This window comes from Zootoca vivipara, chromosome 5 (genome assembly GCF_963506605.1).
Source record: "Zootoca vivipara chromosome 5, rZooViv1.1, whole genome shotgun sequence".
In the NCBI taxonomy this organism is placed as follows: Eukaryota; Metazoa; Chordata; class Lepidosauria; order Squamata; family Lacertidae; genus Zootoca; species Zootoca vivipara.
Genome location: NC_083280.1, coordinates 20,038,545 through 20,052,509, shown reverse-complemented (window position 1 = coordinate 20,052,509; position 13,965 = coordinate 20,038,545). Strand labels below are relative to the sequence as shown.

Genomic DNA, 13,965 nt, shown 5'->3' with positions numbered 1-13,965 from the left:
AGGGCTCTTTTGTCTGGGAACAATTGCTGCTGTTTGCAGGGGAGAAACAAATCAGGGCCATGCAGTTGCAAAGAAAGAAAGAAAGTAAAAGCATTCACAAAACATTCTTCAAGGATGCAAAAACAGAAATAAATGTGCATGTTCATGACAGTGTCTCTTTATTTCGCTATATAATGGCATTTGTTGTCATGATAAATGTTTTCACCAACTTTCTGTTAAGCTTTAGTTCAGAATATTGCATTCTACATACTTTTTGGTTTTGCTATACAGTATAAACCATTTTAACTGTTAACATTGCAGATCGATGGAAATCAGGGGCTAGGAATGTATTGATGATTGTAGTATGTTGTAGAAAGTTAGGCAATCCAGTTTTGATCAATGTTTGAAACTTTATGGTCTTTCTCTCTTTTCTCTCTCTCTCTCTCTCTCACTGCTCCCACCACCATTGAATAGAAACTTTTGAAATTGAACAGTACAGTGAGTTTACCCAGGGTGTGGAGAGTTTATATAAACTGCTGCATTGGCATGTCTTTAAAAAGCATGCCAGCTGCAATATGGAACTTTAAATATAGTAATTGTCTATGTCTGGTAATAACAGACGTACTTAAAAATAACTTTAGCTGCATGGCTGAGGTCTTGACATCAAATTACAAGAATATGCCAGTTCTTAGCCTTAAGAGTGCCCAAAAGTTCCACTCTTTTTATATTTGTCTTCTTCTGGCCAAAACTTGTTGCCTTAAGAATCTGTTGAAAGTTTCCTATAGATGGGTTTATGAGTGCACAGATTTCCCTTATGTAGGGAATTTGACACATTTTACTGTCACGTTGCTTAATGGAATGTATAGTGATACCTATTTAAATCTGCAACTGTATGTATTAATGTGGAAGGCTAATGACACCTACCTTGTGGGCCGTGGAGGATGTTGTACCAGCTGGGGGGGAGGCCATAATTCCAAGCATAGCATACAGTTTGCACGCAGAAGGTCCCAAAAGTTCAATCCTCGACATCTCCCTTTAGTGGAATCTCCTGTAGCATGAAATAGCAGAGACCCTGGAGAAGTGCTGCAGTCAGAATGTGACTTAGGGACTTGCAGTCATCTGTTCACAGTTGGAAAACTTCAACACACTAGCTTTATAAATTTGCAATAGTGGGGTCAATTTTTTTAAAAAATCCCATAATGGTCACAAACTAGTGTCTGAGAATATTATCATTTTTCAATCTCGCTCCTTAGCTGGTACCTAAAATATTTGTTTCTGGCTCTTTTGAAGCCTAGATATTTGAAATAAAAGTTAAATTTGGATTCTGCCATCTTTGAATTGCTTTTATGTTACTATAGGACTAATTAAGCATTCCAATTATGGTGTTTTGTTTGTGTTTCTAAGTAAATTAGAAAACATAGTAAACTATATGCAGTAAATGAGATGGAACAATGGAACTACAATTTGACTTGTTCCATAGCTGCCAAGTCTCCCTTATCCCCCAGGAAACCCCCGTTTTTCCAGCTGTTCCCAGCTGAAAAAAACGGATTTTCTGTTTTTTCCCCGGTTTATTCTGGCGCAGCGGCCATTTTGGAACTGGGCGGAGCAGCATCAAGTCACTTCTTAGCATGCTCCGCCCAGTTCCAAAATGGCGGCAGTGCTACTTCCGGTCTGGTACTTCCGGTCCGATCCCTTATTTTTCAAGAAGGAACTTGGCAGGTATACTTGTTCTGAACTCTTAACGGCTTGCATTTCTGGCTGTCTACCTTCCTTGCAGCCATATTTCTATTGCTATAAATGCCACGTTGGTAAAGTGTTCCAGAGAATATGCACATGGACATATCCACTTAATACAAAAGGCCTTGCATTGTGAGAGGAAAGGGGCAATAATACCTAATAAGAGACCTGTCAGTTTCATATAAATGTTGACATACTGTTCTCATTGTGCATGTATGCAATGTAAAGCTCACTATGAATGTACACCATTAACACATAAAACTCATTTATTGGTAATATCTGGAATAAAGTGTCCTTTAAAAGGGTCAATAAAATTATCCTCTGACGTGTTATTGCTGCCGGTTGAGCAATCAGCTAATGATCCCGCTAGCTTTTGTGAGACTCAGGCTCTCCTTTAACAATTCAGACAAAATGATAGGAGTAAGTCAGGAGCATTTCTGAAGCACCATAAAAAGCATCAATAAAACAGAGGGGCCACAAAGCTTATCCAGTGAGGTTTTGCTTGAAGCACACCAATTTGGGCCAGCTCAGGAGCATTTTGTGAAATAATAGGATGTGGGCACTGGAGGATGCCACCCAAGTTGGATCCAGATTTTATAGGTTTCTTGGGCAAGAGACTCTCCATGGGTCCTCCTCCCTGTGCAATTTTGTCTCCTTGCTGCAGTAGGTCCAGGGGGCTTTTGGCAGTGTTCCTAACCCCCTCCCTGGGTGTCAGGAGATGCTGGCACTTGACACAGCCTCTGAACAACACATTGGCTACCCTTGATGGTACGGCAGTGGTGAAACCAACTGCATTGTGTGTGGTGGTTTGTACTACTATTTCCCCTTTCATACAGATTAAGCTTGCATTACAGTGGTACCTCTGGTTAAGAACTTAATTCGTTCCGGAGGTCTGTTCTTAACCTGAAACTGTTCTTAACCTGAAGTATCACTTAGCTAATGGGGCCTTCCGCTGCCACTGCGCCACTGCGGTGCGATTTCTGTTCTCCTCCTGAAGCAAAATTCTTAACCCGAGGTACTATTTCTGGATTAGCGGAGTCTGTCTGTAACCTGAAGCGTCTGTAACCCGAGGTACCACTGTACAGAACAAAATGTAATTCATGCTATTATGTGAAGGACCTGTAAGTTCTTAAACAGGCATGCCCAAACTTCGGCCCTCCAGATGTTTTGGACTACAATTCCCATCTTCCCCAACCACTGGTCCTGTTAGCTAGGGATCATGGGAGTTGTAGGCCAAAACATCTGGAGGGCCGGAGTTTGGGGGTGCCTGTTCATAAAGCTTTAGGAGGCATCCCCAGAGAGTTACATCTCAATATCTCTTGATATTGTATCTGTGCAGCTCCTTGTTTGGTGCAGATCACATGATAGGTATTACCCAGGTTTTACTGAAGCATGTATCAAAACAGCCATTCATGTTAATGGAACCATATTGCACCAAACATGAATCTTGAGTTTTATGGTGGCTGTACTAGATCTTTGCATTCTAGCTGAGAGTTGTTAGAGGATGCCTACGGCAACTACAATTTGCAGAGTTCCCTGGGGTGAGGGATTGACTGTTAAACCATTTTGAGAATTGTAGCTTTGTAAAGAAGCAAGGGGTCTCCTTTCCATTCTCAGCCTCCTTAACAAACTATGCTTCCAAGGATTCTGTTTAAAGTGGTATGTTACTGCCTAAGTCCTACACAGAGTTTACTTGGTGAAATCAATGAACCTAAGTTAACAGTGTCCATTGCCTTCAATGGGTCTCTAGCATTGAATACAGCCCAATAGTCTGTATAAAATAAAAACCCAAACTTCCCATGAGTTGGACTATTTCAATAGGAAAGCTGCTGAGTTTTTAGAGACTGAACTTGCAAACGTTTAGGAGGAGAGGAGAATTATTAAAAAGTAGATCAATGGCCTGTGAAACAACCTTGCGGTGTATAAACATATAAATATTTGGCCAGCACTTGTAAACCTGTTATAATAGCTAGCACTAACTTGTCTTTAGATGAGTTGGCCAGCTTCCTCAACTGTTGTTTAGCTGCCAAAGTTCATAGCGTAAACCCCAAGCTTCCAATATGCAGGTGCAACATTTGGCTTTTTAATGGATCGGAAAGACCCCGTGACCCCTGCTACCACATAGTGAAAAGTAAAACCAACATTGTTAGGCCATAAGTGTGTGTACACTTCCTTAAAAAAAATTAAAAAATTAATAAAACGATTTTCTAGTAACCCTCTGGTGGTCTGTTGTGGACTTTTGCTGTAGCCATAAGGCTGCTTTTCTGCCTGCCACTTTATGATGATGCTAATTATGCCAGCTCTCATTAATTACTGTGCTAACTGTGTCATTGCTCCACCCGCACAGGCATGTCCAAAGTCTGTTTTGTGGGTCTAAACCGACCCCTTGGCCGGTTTTATCCTGCCCCTGTTGCAGTTCATTTACTGGGGCCAAACAAACAAAGGTCAACAAGTTCAATCCTAAGAAAAGCTCAACAACCTTGGGGTAAAATCGTAAAAAAGGTCAACAACTTCAATCCTAAAAAAAGCTCAACAATTTTGGTCGGCCCTCATGCGTCATCAAATCCGGCCCTGTTTGAAAAGTTTGGACACCCCTGGGTCTACCGCTTGTACTTGCATCATCCTCACAATTTAATTAGTCTCTTTATTCTCCCCGTGTCCTCCCATGAGCCACTCTAATTGTAGGTAAAACAAGTATTATGGCCGCAGATCTTATGCATAGATGTGATGCAACCAACAGATCAATTGCACTGATGCACAAGTACTTGCAAATCACTACATGTAGCATTTGAGCTGAAAATTGCACTCTCTCTTTTAATCTCTACAAACTGATGTGTGATGGCTTCAAATAGGGACAGATAGATCAATCTGTTTCTGGTTTCTGTCATACATTGATCGGCAATTTAAAACCACGGGGTTGTCTCTCCTTCCCTCATGCACCCCAAAAATCAACTTCAGAGGGTCCCCCAAGGTCTAACCTCATATGTACCCACTCAATCGCTTCAATCTCCGGCAATGGCGCTGTTATAGGTGCCACCCAATATTTGCTCCGCACTTGTAAGAAACCATTCTTTTAGTTTCACCTACACTTTGGAACTCCCTGTCTATTGACATCAGACAGGTTCCTTCACTGTATTCCTTTCAGCATCTGCTTAAAACATTTTTGTTTAGGCAAGGCTATCCCGACACACAGATGATGACATGTTTAATCTCTTTCATTTCCTGCTGATTTTATTTTATTTTTAATGTTTTTAACTACTTGTTCTCAAGTTTTTATTGATACTTGTAATATTGCATGTAAAGTGCTTAGAGGTTTTGCTACAATCAAGTGGTGTACTGTATATATATATTGTGTTAAATAAACAAAAAAGGGTGGATGGCAGGGCAAGGGAGGAGGGAAACCTGTTGCACAAGTGGAACATTGTCTGATACAATACAGACACATGCAACACCTTGTTTTCTGTATCTTTTTACATAACATGTATTTAAAATGAATATATTTATACGCTTTCTATCCCAGTGTATGCAATTTCATATGCATTTTGGCATGTTTTATGAACCAGGGGCTGTTCGCAAAGTTGTAAGCAGCCTGGAAACTGAAAGTGCATTCCAGTTTGAGTATTTAATCCAGGAAATGTGAATCAGCTCAGTTTGCTTTTTAAAATGTGTGCCAGACTAAAGCATCCCTAGCTTCAGAGCCATGGATCTGGATTTCAGCGCGCAACCTTAGTCAACATTTGCCCTTTAAACTGCTGCATGCAGTCTGTAGGAAATCTGTAGATTTTTACACTGAGACTTGCACATGTGAAGTAACACTTGACTCACTGACTGATGGATAACGTGTTATGTGTTGTTGCTTTTTTTTAAACATTGCAAATGCATACAGTATTTTTTTAAAAAAAGTTTGTTTTAAACAAAAACTGGCCAGTGCAATGCCCAGATGGTGAAATTAGCTCCTGCAGCAAACTTGGAAGATGAGGGAAATTGATTTGTTGAGGACTTTACTTGTGGGATGTTGTGCTGGGTGCTAGTCCTCATTCCCTCTTTAGCCTATGCATTTCATTCCTTCCGTAGACACAACCACAGTGCTCACCACACCAGACGGGTGATGTTTTCAGTTTAGAGAAACCTTAAGGTTTTCAGAAGTACAAATAATATTTAGAAAGATACTTTGAAGGGTTGGGAGTGGGCAACATGTGAGGATTGGGCATCGTAAAAAGGTAAAGGGACCCCTGACCATTAGGTCCAGTCGCGGACGACTCTGGGGTTGTGGCGCTCATCTCGCTTTATTGGCCGAGGGAGCTGGCGTACAGCTTCCAGGTCATGTGACCAGCATGACAAAGCCGCTTCTGGCTTTGAACCAGAGCAGCACATGGAAATGCTGTTTAACTTCCCACTGGAGTGGTACCTATTCATCTACTTGCACTTTGACGTGCTTTTGGACAGCTAGGTGGGCAGGAGCAGGGACCAAGCAACGGGAGCTCACCCCGTCACGGGGATTCGAACCGCCGACCTTCTGATCAGCAAGCCCTAGGCTCTGTGGTTTAACTCACAGCGCCACCCACGTCCCACAGTGCCACCTGCATCTTGGGCATGTTAGTGGATGCATATTACTGATGGGGTGGGGCAGAGAACTGAGGGTGGGGGTAAAAGAATGGGAAAAACGGGGACCGCCTTTTGTTGCAGGTCCCACTTGTTCTTACTAACATGACAAATGGCGAGTGTCTTCTTTCTATAAATGCCAGCGTGATAAAGAAGGAGGGGACTTCCGGTGGTCAGCAGTTGACATATACCTTTTGGGACCCGAGCTACAGGAGGAATCGCCCTCCGCTTTCAACCGAAAGGTGGGACGGAAGGAAGGGGGACAGGGGAGGGAGTGGAAGGCAAGCGGCAAGGGGAAGGTGGGTGGTGGTGGCGAAGGCGAGCGGAACGGCAAGCTGTGGTGTCCGGGGGGCAGGGGGGCAGGGCAGGGAAAGAAAGGCAAGCGGCACGGGGAAGAAGGGTGGGTGCGGGGCCCTAGCTGCGCGGTCCGGGAGATGGCGAGGCGAGAAGCTACGGCCCGATTCCAAGACCTAGAGGAGGAAAGAAGTGGCGTTGAAAAATGCCTTTTAGTGATTCAGCTCAGCGGAGATCCTTCGATGAGCAGCCAAAGCAGGAACCGGGTCGAAGAAAAAGAGGCTGATTCCCCCCAGATTGGATGTGCCGAGGGCGCACCGCGGCGGGGGGTCAACCAATGGGCTGGGGGGAATGCTAGCCATTCCCCCACCACGTGAAGTCCTTGTGTGCCCACAACATCTCCTCCCCCCGAGCGGGAAGAGATTTTGACATATACCTTTTGGGCTTCGGGGGTGATTCGTGGCTACTGTGAGCATGGACTGCTGTTGGGAGTAATGTAGAAACTTCCATGCGAAAGTTTCATGTATAGCTCAGTTGGTTAGAGCGTGGTGGTGATAATGGCAAGGTTGCAGGTTCGATCCCTGCATGGGGCAGCTGCATATTCCTGCTAATTCAAAGAGTTTTCCTCAGGGTCTCATCCAACTCTATGATTCTATGACATGCACCAAGCATGCCATTCTGGCTGAAAATATTCTGTTCACCATGATTTTTGTTGGCTATTGGTGTCTGCCGCTGTCAAACCTTCCAGATTTTTTGAGTGCTTGACTGGAATTTCTTGGTTTTTATTATTTTAATTGTATTTTTGTTTTGCATATTGTTCTTTTAGGATGCCTCTTCTTTTGCTTCCTTCTGTAGTGGTTTATCCTCTAGGCGACTGGCTGCTGCTACATCTAGATTTTTATTTTATTTTGACAGTGTCCGAGTTTATCCTTACACAACTGTCTCCACATCTTTATCTGAATTCTCCCCCCACTGCAGGGAAACAGCTTCATAAAACAGCAGTGCAGATGGAAGCATCTTCAGTAGCATGTAATAGATTGGATGAAAAACAAAATCTAATGAGAGAGCCGCCTGAGATTCCTTTTGTGTTACAGCAGCACTTGTGGCAAAGTGAAAATGAATATACCAGCTTATTAAGTTCAGCCAGTGTGCTCTTAAAGTTATTGATTTTTCCCTCATGTCGCAGTTTGTTTGCCACTGCTCTTTTTTGAGACAGAAAAGCTATATACCAGATGCATAGTGCGCCAGACGTTTCAAAGGATGGTTCTTGGAAGCATTCAGTTAGTAGTCGTATCTATAGGCAATCACTAATGAATTCCACTAATGGTTATGCTCCTCAAAATCACTAGGCTGTAATTGCTTCAGATTAGACAGCGTGGCACCAGTTTCCAACTCTTAATAAACAAAGTATGAATTAAAACATATTGTTCTTTAGACTGAATACATAGAGGGAACTGGGTGTGTGTTTGCTTGCTTGCTTGTTTGTTTGTTTGTTTGTTTGTTTGTTTGAAGAATGTAAGAAGACCCCTGATGGATCCTGCCAAAGGCCCATCTAGTGCAGCATAGCTCAGTAGGTAGAGCATGATATTCTTAATCTCATGGTTGGGGGTTCAAGTCCCACCTTGGGCAAAAGATTCCTGCATTGCAGGGGGTTGAACTAGATGACCCTTGGGATCCCTTCCAACTCTACATATCTATGATTCTACAATCCTATTCTTACAGTGGCCAACCAGATGCTTGTGGGAAACCCACAAGCAGGCTTTTTTTGTCTGTTGAGGGCCGCATTTGCTCTGGGGTAAGCTGATTGGGGCCATATGCCAGTGGTGAGTGGGCCATAGCCAAGAGTGGGTGGGCAACCATTTTTCTCACTTTCTGGTGCCCCCCTTTTCCCTTTTACACTCTTTCCTCCTGCACTGCAAACTGCCAGGTCTTGCCAGAGTTCTGAACAGTTTGCTTACAGATGGCTTTCCACCCCTTAACACACACACACACACACACATTTTGGCTTTTTAGCCCCTCTAAGCTCTCTCCATTAAGGACCACAGGTTGCAAACCCTAGACTTCATAAAATTCAGAAGCGTGGTTGGCTTAGGCAAGAATTGTCCAATCTGGAAGTACAGCATGGAGTACCATGGTCAAGTTATCTCTCTCCCAAAGGGGCCATAGCTGGTGAAGCAGCTAGACATGGGCCTCAAATGACAGTTGGATCCAGGAGTAATCTCAGGCTATGGACCTGCTCCTTCCAGAGTAGTGCAACCCCATCTATAACAAGCCATCTTCCCACTTCCTGGACTCAAGAACTTGGAACAAATGTTTTTAATTATGACTTCTTGCATTGAGTCAGATTGTTATAAGATGTGTGGTGTTTGTTGTGCATTCTGTTGTTTCTGTGGCTCATACACTGCCTTGTGTATAGCAGTGTAGAAAGGCAGTAGACCAAATTAAAAACGATAATGAACTGAAATAACACTTGTGTCAGGGTCACCTAGTGACTTGCCTGAGACAATATTCAACATGTATTCTCTATTTGAAACAAATCAAGAGGGTACATGATATCATTGGCGCTTTATCTCCTTGTCTCAAATTATAGCATTGAGTGCTGAAAATGTTGGATTAACTTTAAAGTTCTGTTTACAGGAATGTGGTTTGCTGCCAGCGGTTTGACGATAACTGTTCTGGTTGTGCTTTTTTTCAGGCTCAAAAAAATGAGAGGGAGTCTATCAGGCAAAAACTGGCGCTTGGAAGTTTCTTTGATGATGGCCCAGGAATTTATACCAGCTGTAGTAAAAGTGGAAAGCCAAGCCTTTCTTCTCGGTGAGTGAAAATGGCACGGTGAACATTTATCATTTTAATAGCTTTCATGTGGCATAATATCATAGAGTTATGCCGCGTGGCATAATATCATAAAGTCCAGGCTTTTGAGACTGTGACATTATCTTCAGTGTTCTGTCCGTTCATGATTTAACTACAAAGAGAAACCCCTAAACTGCCTGAGCAACATTTTCTAAGCTTCTCATCTTCTTTCTTCCCCACTGCCATCTGTTTGTCCAACAGTACCGTGCATTTTCAATGTTGTATGTGAATTTCATGCTTGCTTCCATTTCTGTGACTGTCAGTCATTTCCCCAGAACTTCATTCTGTGTGCCTTTCAAACATGTTGGGAAAAGGTATGGTTTAATATACTATTCCATAAGCCATCTCAAACTTAGCAGAGGTGAAGATATAAATATTTAAAGAAACGTCGGTAACATCTGTAATGAATAATTTCTTCAACTGCTTAAAGATTTCAAAAGTGCTCAGCACATTACATCTGGATACTGTTTGAATTATCAGTGTTACTTAAAAGCCTTTTGAAGTCTACATCGAGTTACACACTGCACTTAACTGAGTTTATTTGGCTATTCCAGCGGCTAGTCATGATGCTTTTCATTGGTTAAAGTCATATATTTAGTGGCGTCTTGCTTTTTGTACTATTGTATGATTGTTTGCCTTTGGCTAAGCCAGGCATAGGCAAACTTGGCCCTCCAGATGTTTTAGGACAGGCATGTCAAACCTGCGGCCCTCCAGATGTTTTGGACTACAATTCCCATCTTCCCCAACCACTGGTCCTGCTAGCTATGGATCATGGGAGTTGTAGGCCAAAACATCTGGAGGGCTGCAGGTTTGACATGCCTGTTTTAGGACTATAACTCCCATCATCCCTGACCACTGGTCCTGTTAGCTAGGGATGATGGTAGTTGTAGTCCCAAAACATCTGGAGGGCCGAGTTTGCCTATGCCTGGGCTAAGCAATAAAGATTTGGATTTAATGGGAGATTTCAAATGTATTACAAAGAAATACAAATGATTTTATGAAGCAGCTCACTGCCTCCCTTCAAACAACTGATCTCCAGGACATAAATTTGGGTACAGCCACCCAAACCCCCAGTCTTACACTGGCCTCGGGGCATACAAAGTGGGGGGCAGAGGGGGCAGGCTGCCCTGGGTGCCACTCAGGGGGTGACAAGATGGCCCCTGCCTCCCCCCAGCTGTAGAGCGGCCAAGGGCGCACACAGTCAGTATGGGCGCCGCTCGCGTGGCGGCCGTACAGGCTGCCGTGCGTGCGCACTCCGTATGGGATGCCGCACATGTGCAGTCCATATGGGATGCTACTCGCAAGAGGCAGCCCGTACAGAGTGCATGCGTACAGGATGCTGCACATACATACTCCGGACGTTGTGCATGCGTCACCGGGCAGTTTGCCCCGCCCCTCGACATCCCACCCCAGGTGCTAGAGAGGGTTCCTCCGCCACTGACTGGCATATAAATTGTATATTCTTTGAGAAGATATGAAAACACCTTTGTAAGAAGGTGAGAGCTAATGGTAAACGTGGTTCTGCCTTCATAAATGCAGGTCTGTATTGAAAACTGGTTGCTTCCATAGGAACAACTGAGAATTGAACACTGAGTTTTATGTGAAATCCAGTCTCTTGCCTCTGTTGTAAAATTCTGAATACTGTACGCTTAACATGGACAAATGCCACGGCAGCTGTAAACGCTTTAATGGTAACCAAACTTTTATATAGGCATGGTAAATAAAAGTGTGTGAATGGTCAGTCCTGATGAAAATTAATTTTTAACATAAATGTAGAAACCAAAGAGCATTTGTGCGTGCAGTGGTGAGCTGTTATTGCCTGTGGGAGACTCATCAAAATATACATTCTCCAGTTTATCACTGGAAAAGGATTTTGTGGCTCCTGGTTATTTAAACAGGCAATGCATTATCTGGAAGGATAAAGGACAAGAGTTCTTCCAACATCCCATTCTCCATTTTGAGGGCCAAACTAGAGTCCATGATCCCTTGTTGACAATAATAAGAATTGGACTAAGGGTGCCTCCCCACCTCCCACCCCAAATATTTGGTGCTCAGCTCTCCACTTTTCTTTGAGGACACAAACTGAGTTAAAGTGGCATTTTTTTGGGGGGCTAAACATTGTATTAATCACCCACCTCGCTGCACATGGCCACAACCATCGCAGAAAAACTTCATGTTTCAAGCACCTAATTTTGTTACCTTCCAGTAGTAGCAGTTGTAGTAGCTCCTCAACGGTGGTATAGTGGTAAATTTGTGAAGAGTAGGAACTCACCATGACAGCCCTGCCTCCCCTTGAAGCCACACCTTCCAAGGGCACTCCAAAATCTCAGGCTGGGAAGAGCCCTGTTCATATCTATGTTCAGCCATGGTGATCCCTGGGTGACCTTGGGCCAGTCACTCCCTAAGCCTGCCCTACCTAACAAAGGTATCATGTGCCGGGTCAGATTTGTCCCACTCCACAAGCTTGCAACACGGTCAAATACTGCTCTGGTAGGGACCCCTTGGGACCCCTTCCTCTTCCATGGCGTAGGTAGAGCAGGAAAGATGTAGTGCATGGATTTCTCAAGCAAGCAGACACAAGTTCACACATGCAAATGCCCTGACTGCTTCACTGATTAGGCTTTTCTTTGCACCCCAAAACCATGTTTATTGAACTCCTGCAAGGGTATGGGTTCAGGCAAAATAGTCTCTGAATGGCACAACCTGGCACTTTCAGAGTTCCCAGGAAGGGGCTTGTTAGAGGATCGTCGTGGCTACTTTAGAGTAACTCCGCTTGAGTCCAATTTGTCTTTAAAGACTTTTATTGTGCAAAGTATTTACAGTTTAGAAACAGCTTAAAACATGACCTTTCATCCTGAATCAGAATCCAGCAATGACGTACGTCTGTTCCTATGCCAGCAAAGTAGTCTGGGCACCCCAAAACTCTGCCCCCTTGACCTGCATTGCAGTGCTCTCCTCATTTCTGGTGCCGGAAGGACCTGCATCCCTCCGCCTCCGAGCTTTCCCATTGTTCCTCACTCTGAATTCTCTCCCCCTCCAAGTATTTCCCTCCCCCTCTGGCTGCTTCAGAAACACTGGTGCTCTCTGTACTTGATGAGGTGGATGTTAGGGTGATGGGGGCTGGCTCCCTGTAGGGAGTCCCCCTTACAGGTCTGTTTTCCATGCACAGGAACCCAAAAGTCAAATTTCCTTGAGGAAGCAAGGGCAGCCAAGTGTGGACTTCCTGCCCTAGCACTGATTGAAAGTCATCTGCTGTTTTTCTTCCTCTGATCTTCAAGGTTCTTTGCAAAACAAAGAACAAGAAGGCCTGGTTCTTACTCTGGCTCCCCCACCCCCCCCACCCCTTGGTTTTTATAGCAAATTTAACAACAAGAGTCAGGAAGGAAAAGGGGGGATTTCAGCTCATATTAATAGTACAGTAGCCATCAGTACCTCCATCTCAGTTTAAGCATACAAGTCAATATACATAGCCTGATAGAATCATAGAGTTGGAAGTGACCACAAGGGCCACCCAGTCCAACCCCCTGCCAAGCAGGAAACACCATAAAAGCATTCTTGACAAGCCTCTGCTTGAAGACCTCCAAAGAAGGAGACTCCACCACACTCCTTGGTAGCAAATTCCACTGCCAAACAGCTCTTACTGTCAGGAAGTTCTTCCTAATGTTTAGGTGGAATCTTCTTTCTTGCAGTTTGAATCCATTGCTCCGTATCCGCTTCTCTGGATAGATATTCAGGATTGGCCCTGATTCTGATCATATGATTCTGGCTGTAATTGTGTTTTTGTTTTGTTTTTATGGGATGACATTCAATTTCGTTGTACTATGTACAATGACAATAAAGTATCTATCTATCTATCTATCTATCTATCTATCTGTATAGCTACTGGGACATAAGTCCTACCATGTTCACCGAACTCACTACCTAGTTGATGTGCATGGAATGGGAACTTACAGCATACTCCTATGCATGGATACTCAGGGGGGGAATCCTATTGAGTTCTGTGGTACATACTCTCAAGCATGTATCTATAGGACTGCAGCGTTTGTCTCCTAGCTTTCTCTCTCTCAACTCCTCAACGTTTTCACTATAACGTGTGTGCTGGCATTAGGAACAGAGGTTACGACTCACAAAGGAGTAAGGAGTTAATCTATTTCCCTTTGCAAACAATGCTAGAATAAAGCAAAGGAACAGTATATGTTATCACACCCTTCCCCGGATAGCTATAATTTATGCTTCAGGCCTAAAGCCCATTGAATGTCTTGTGCAGCAGAAAAAGACATGGCGTAAAAATGTAAGTATGCAATTATTCATTATATATTGCATATTAATAATGCATCCAAAGAGCCATTAAAGTAAATGGAAAATAATATTTTACTGTCCATTTCCACTGAAGAGTAATACAAGATTAAATCTCCTGGGGATGGGGGCGCAAAGGAGGAATAGCATAAATCAAAGCCCATGTTTATTAGTTACACATGTCTTGTCTGCCTGGTGATATGT

The 13,965-nt window shown here is 43.6% G+C and overlaps 1 protein-coding gene across 8 annotated transcripts in view; it reads left to right on the top strand.

Moving 5' to 3' along the window:
- Window positions 1-13,965, top strand: part of SCHIP1 (schwannomin interacting protein 1) — a 411,590-nt gene that overhangs the window by 379,626 nt on the left and 17,999 nt on the right. For 7 of the 8 annotated variants that reach the window (XM_060274435.1, XM_060274433.1, XM_035132875.2 and 4 more), the window contains one exon: window positions 9,308-9,426. In XM_060274435.1, coding sequence (XP_060130418.1) covers window positions 9,308-9,426 — 119 coding nt within the window. Of the gene's footprint in view, window positions 1-9,307; window positions 9,431-13,965 lie in introns of those variants that run through there. The other variant, XM_060274439.1, reaches the window with a different exon arrangement.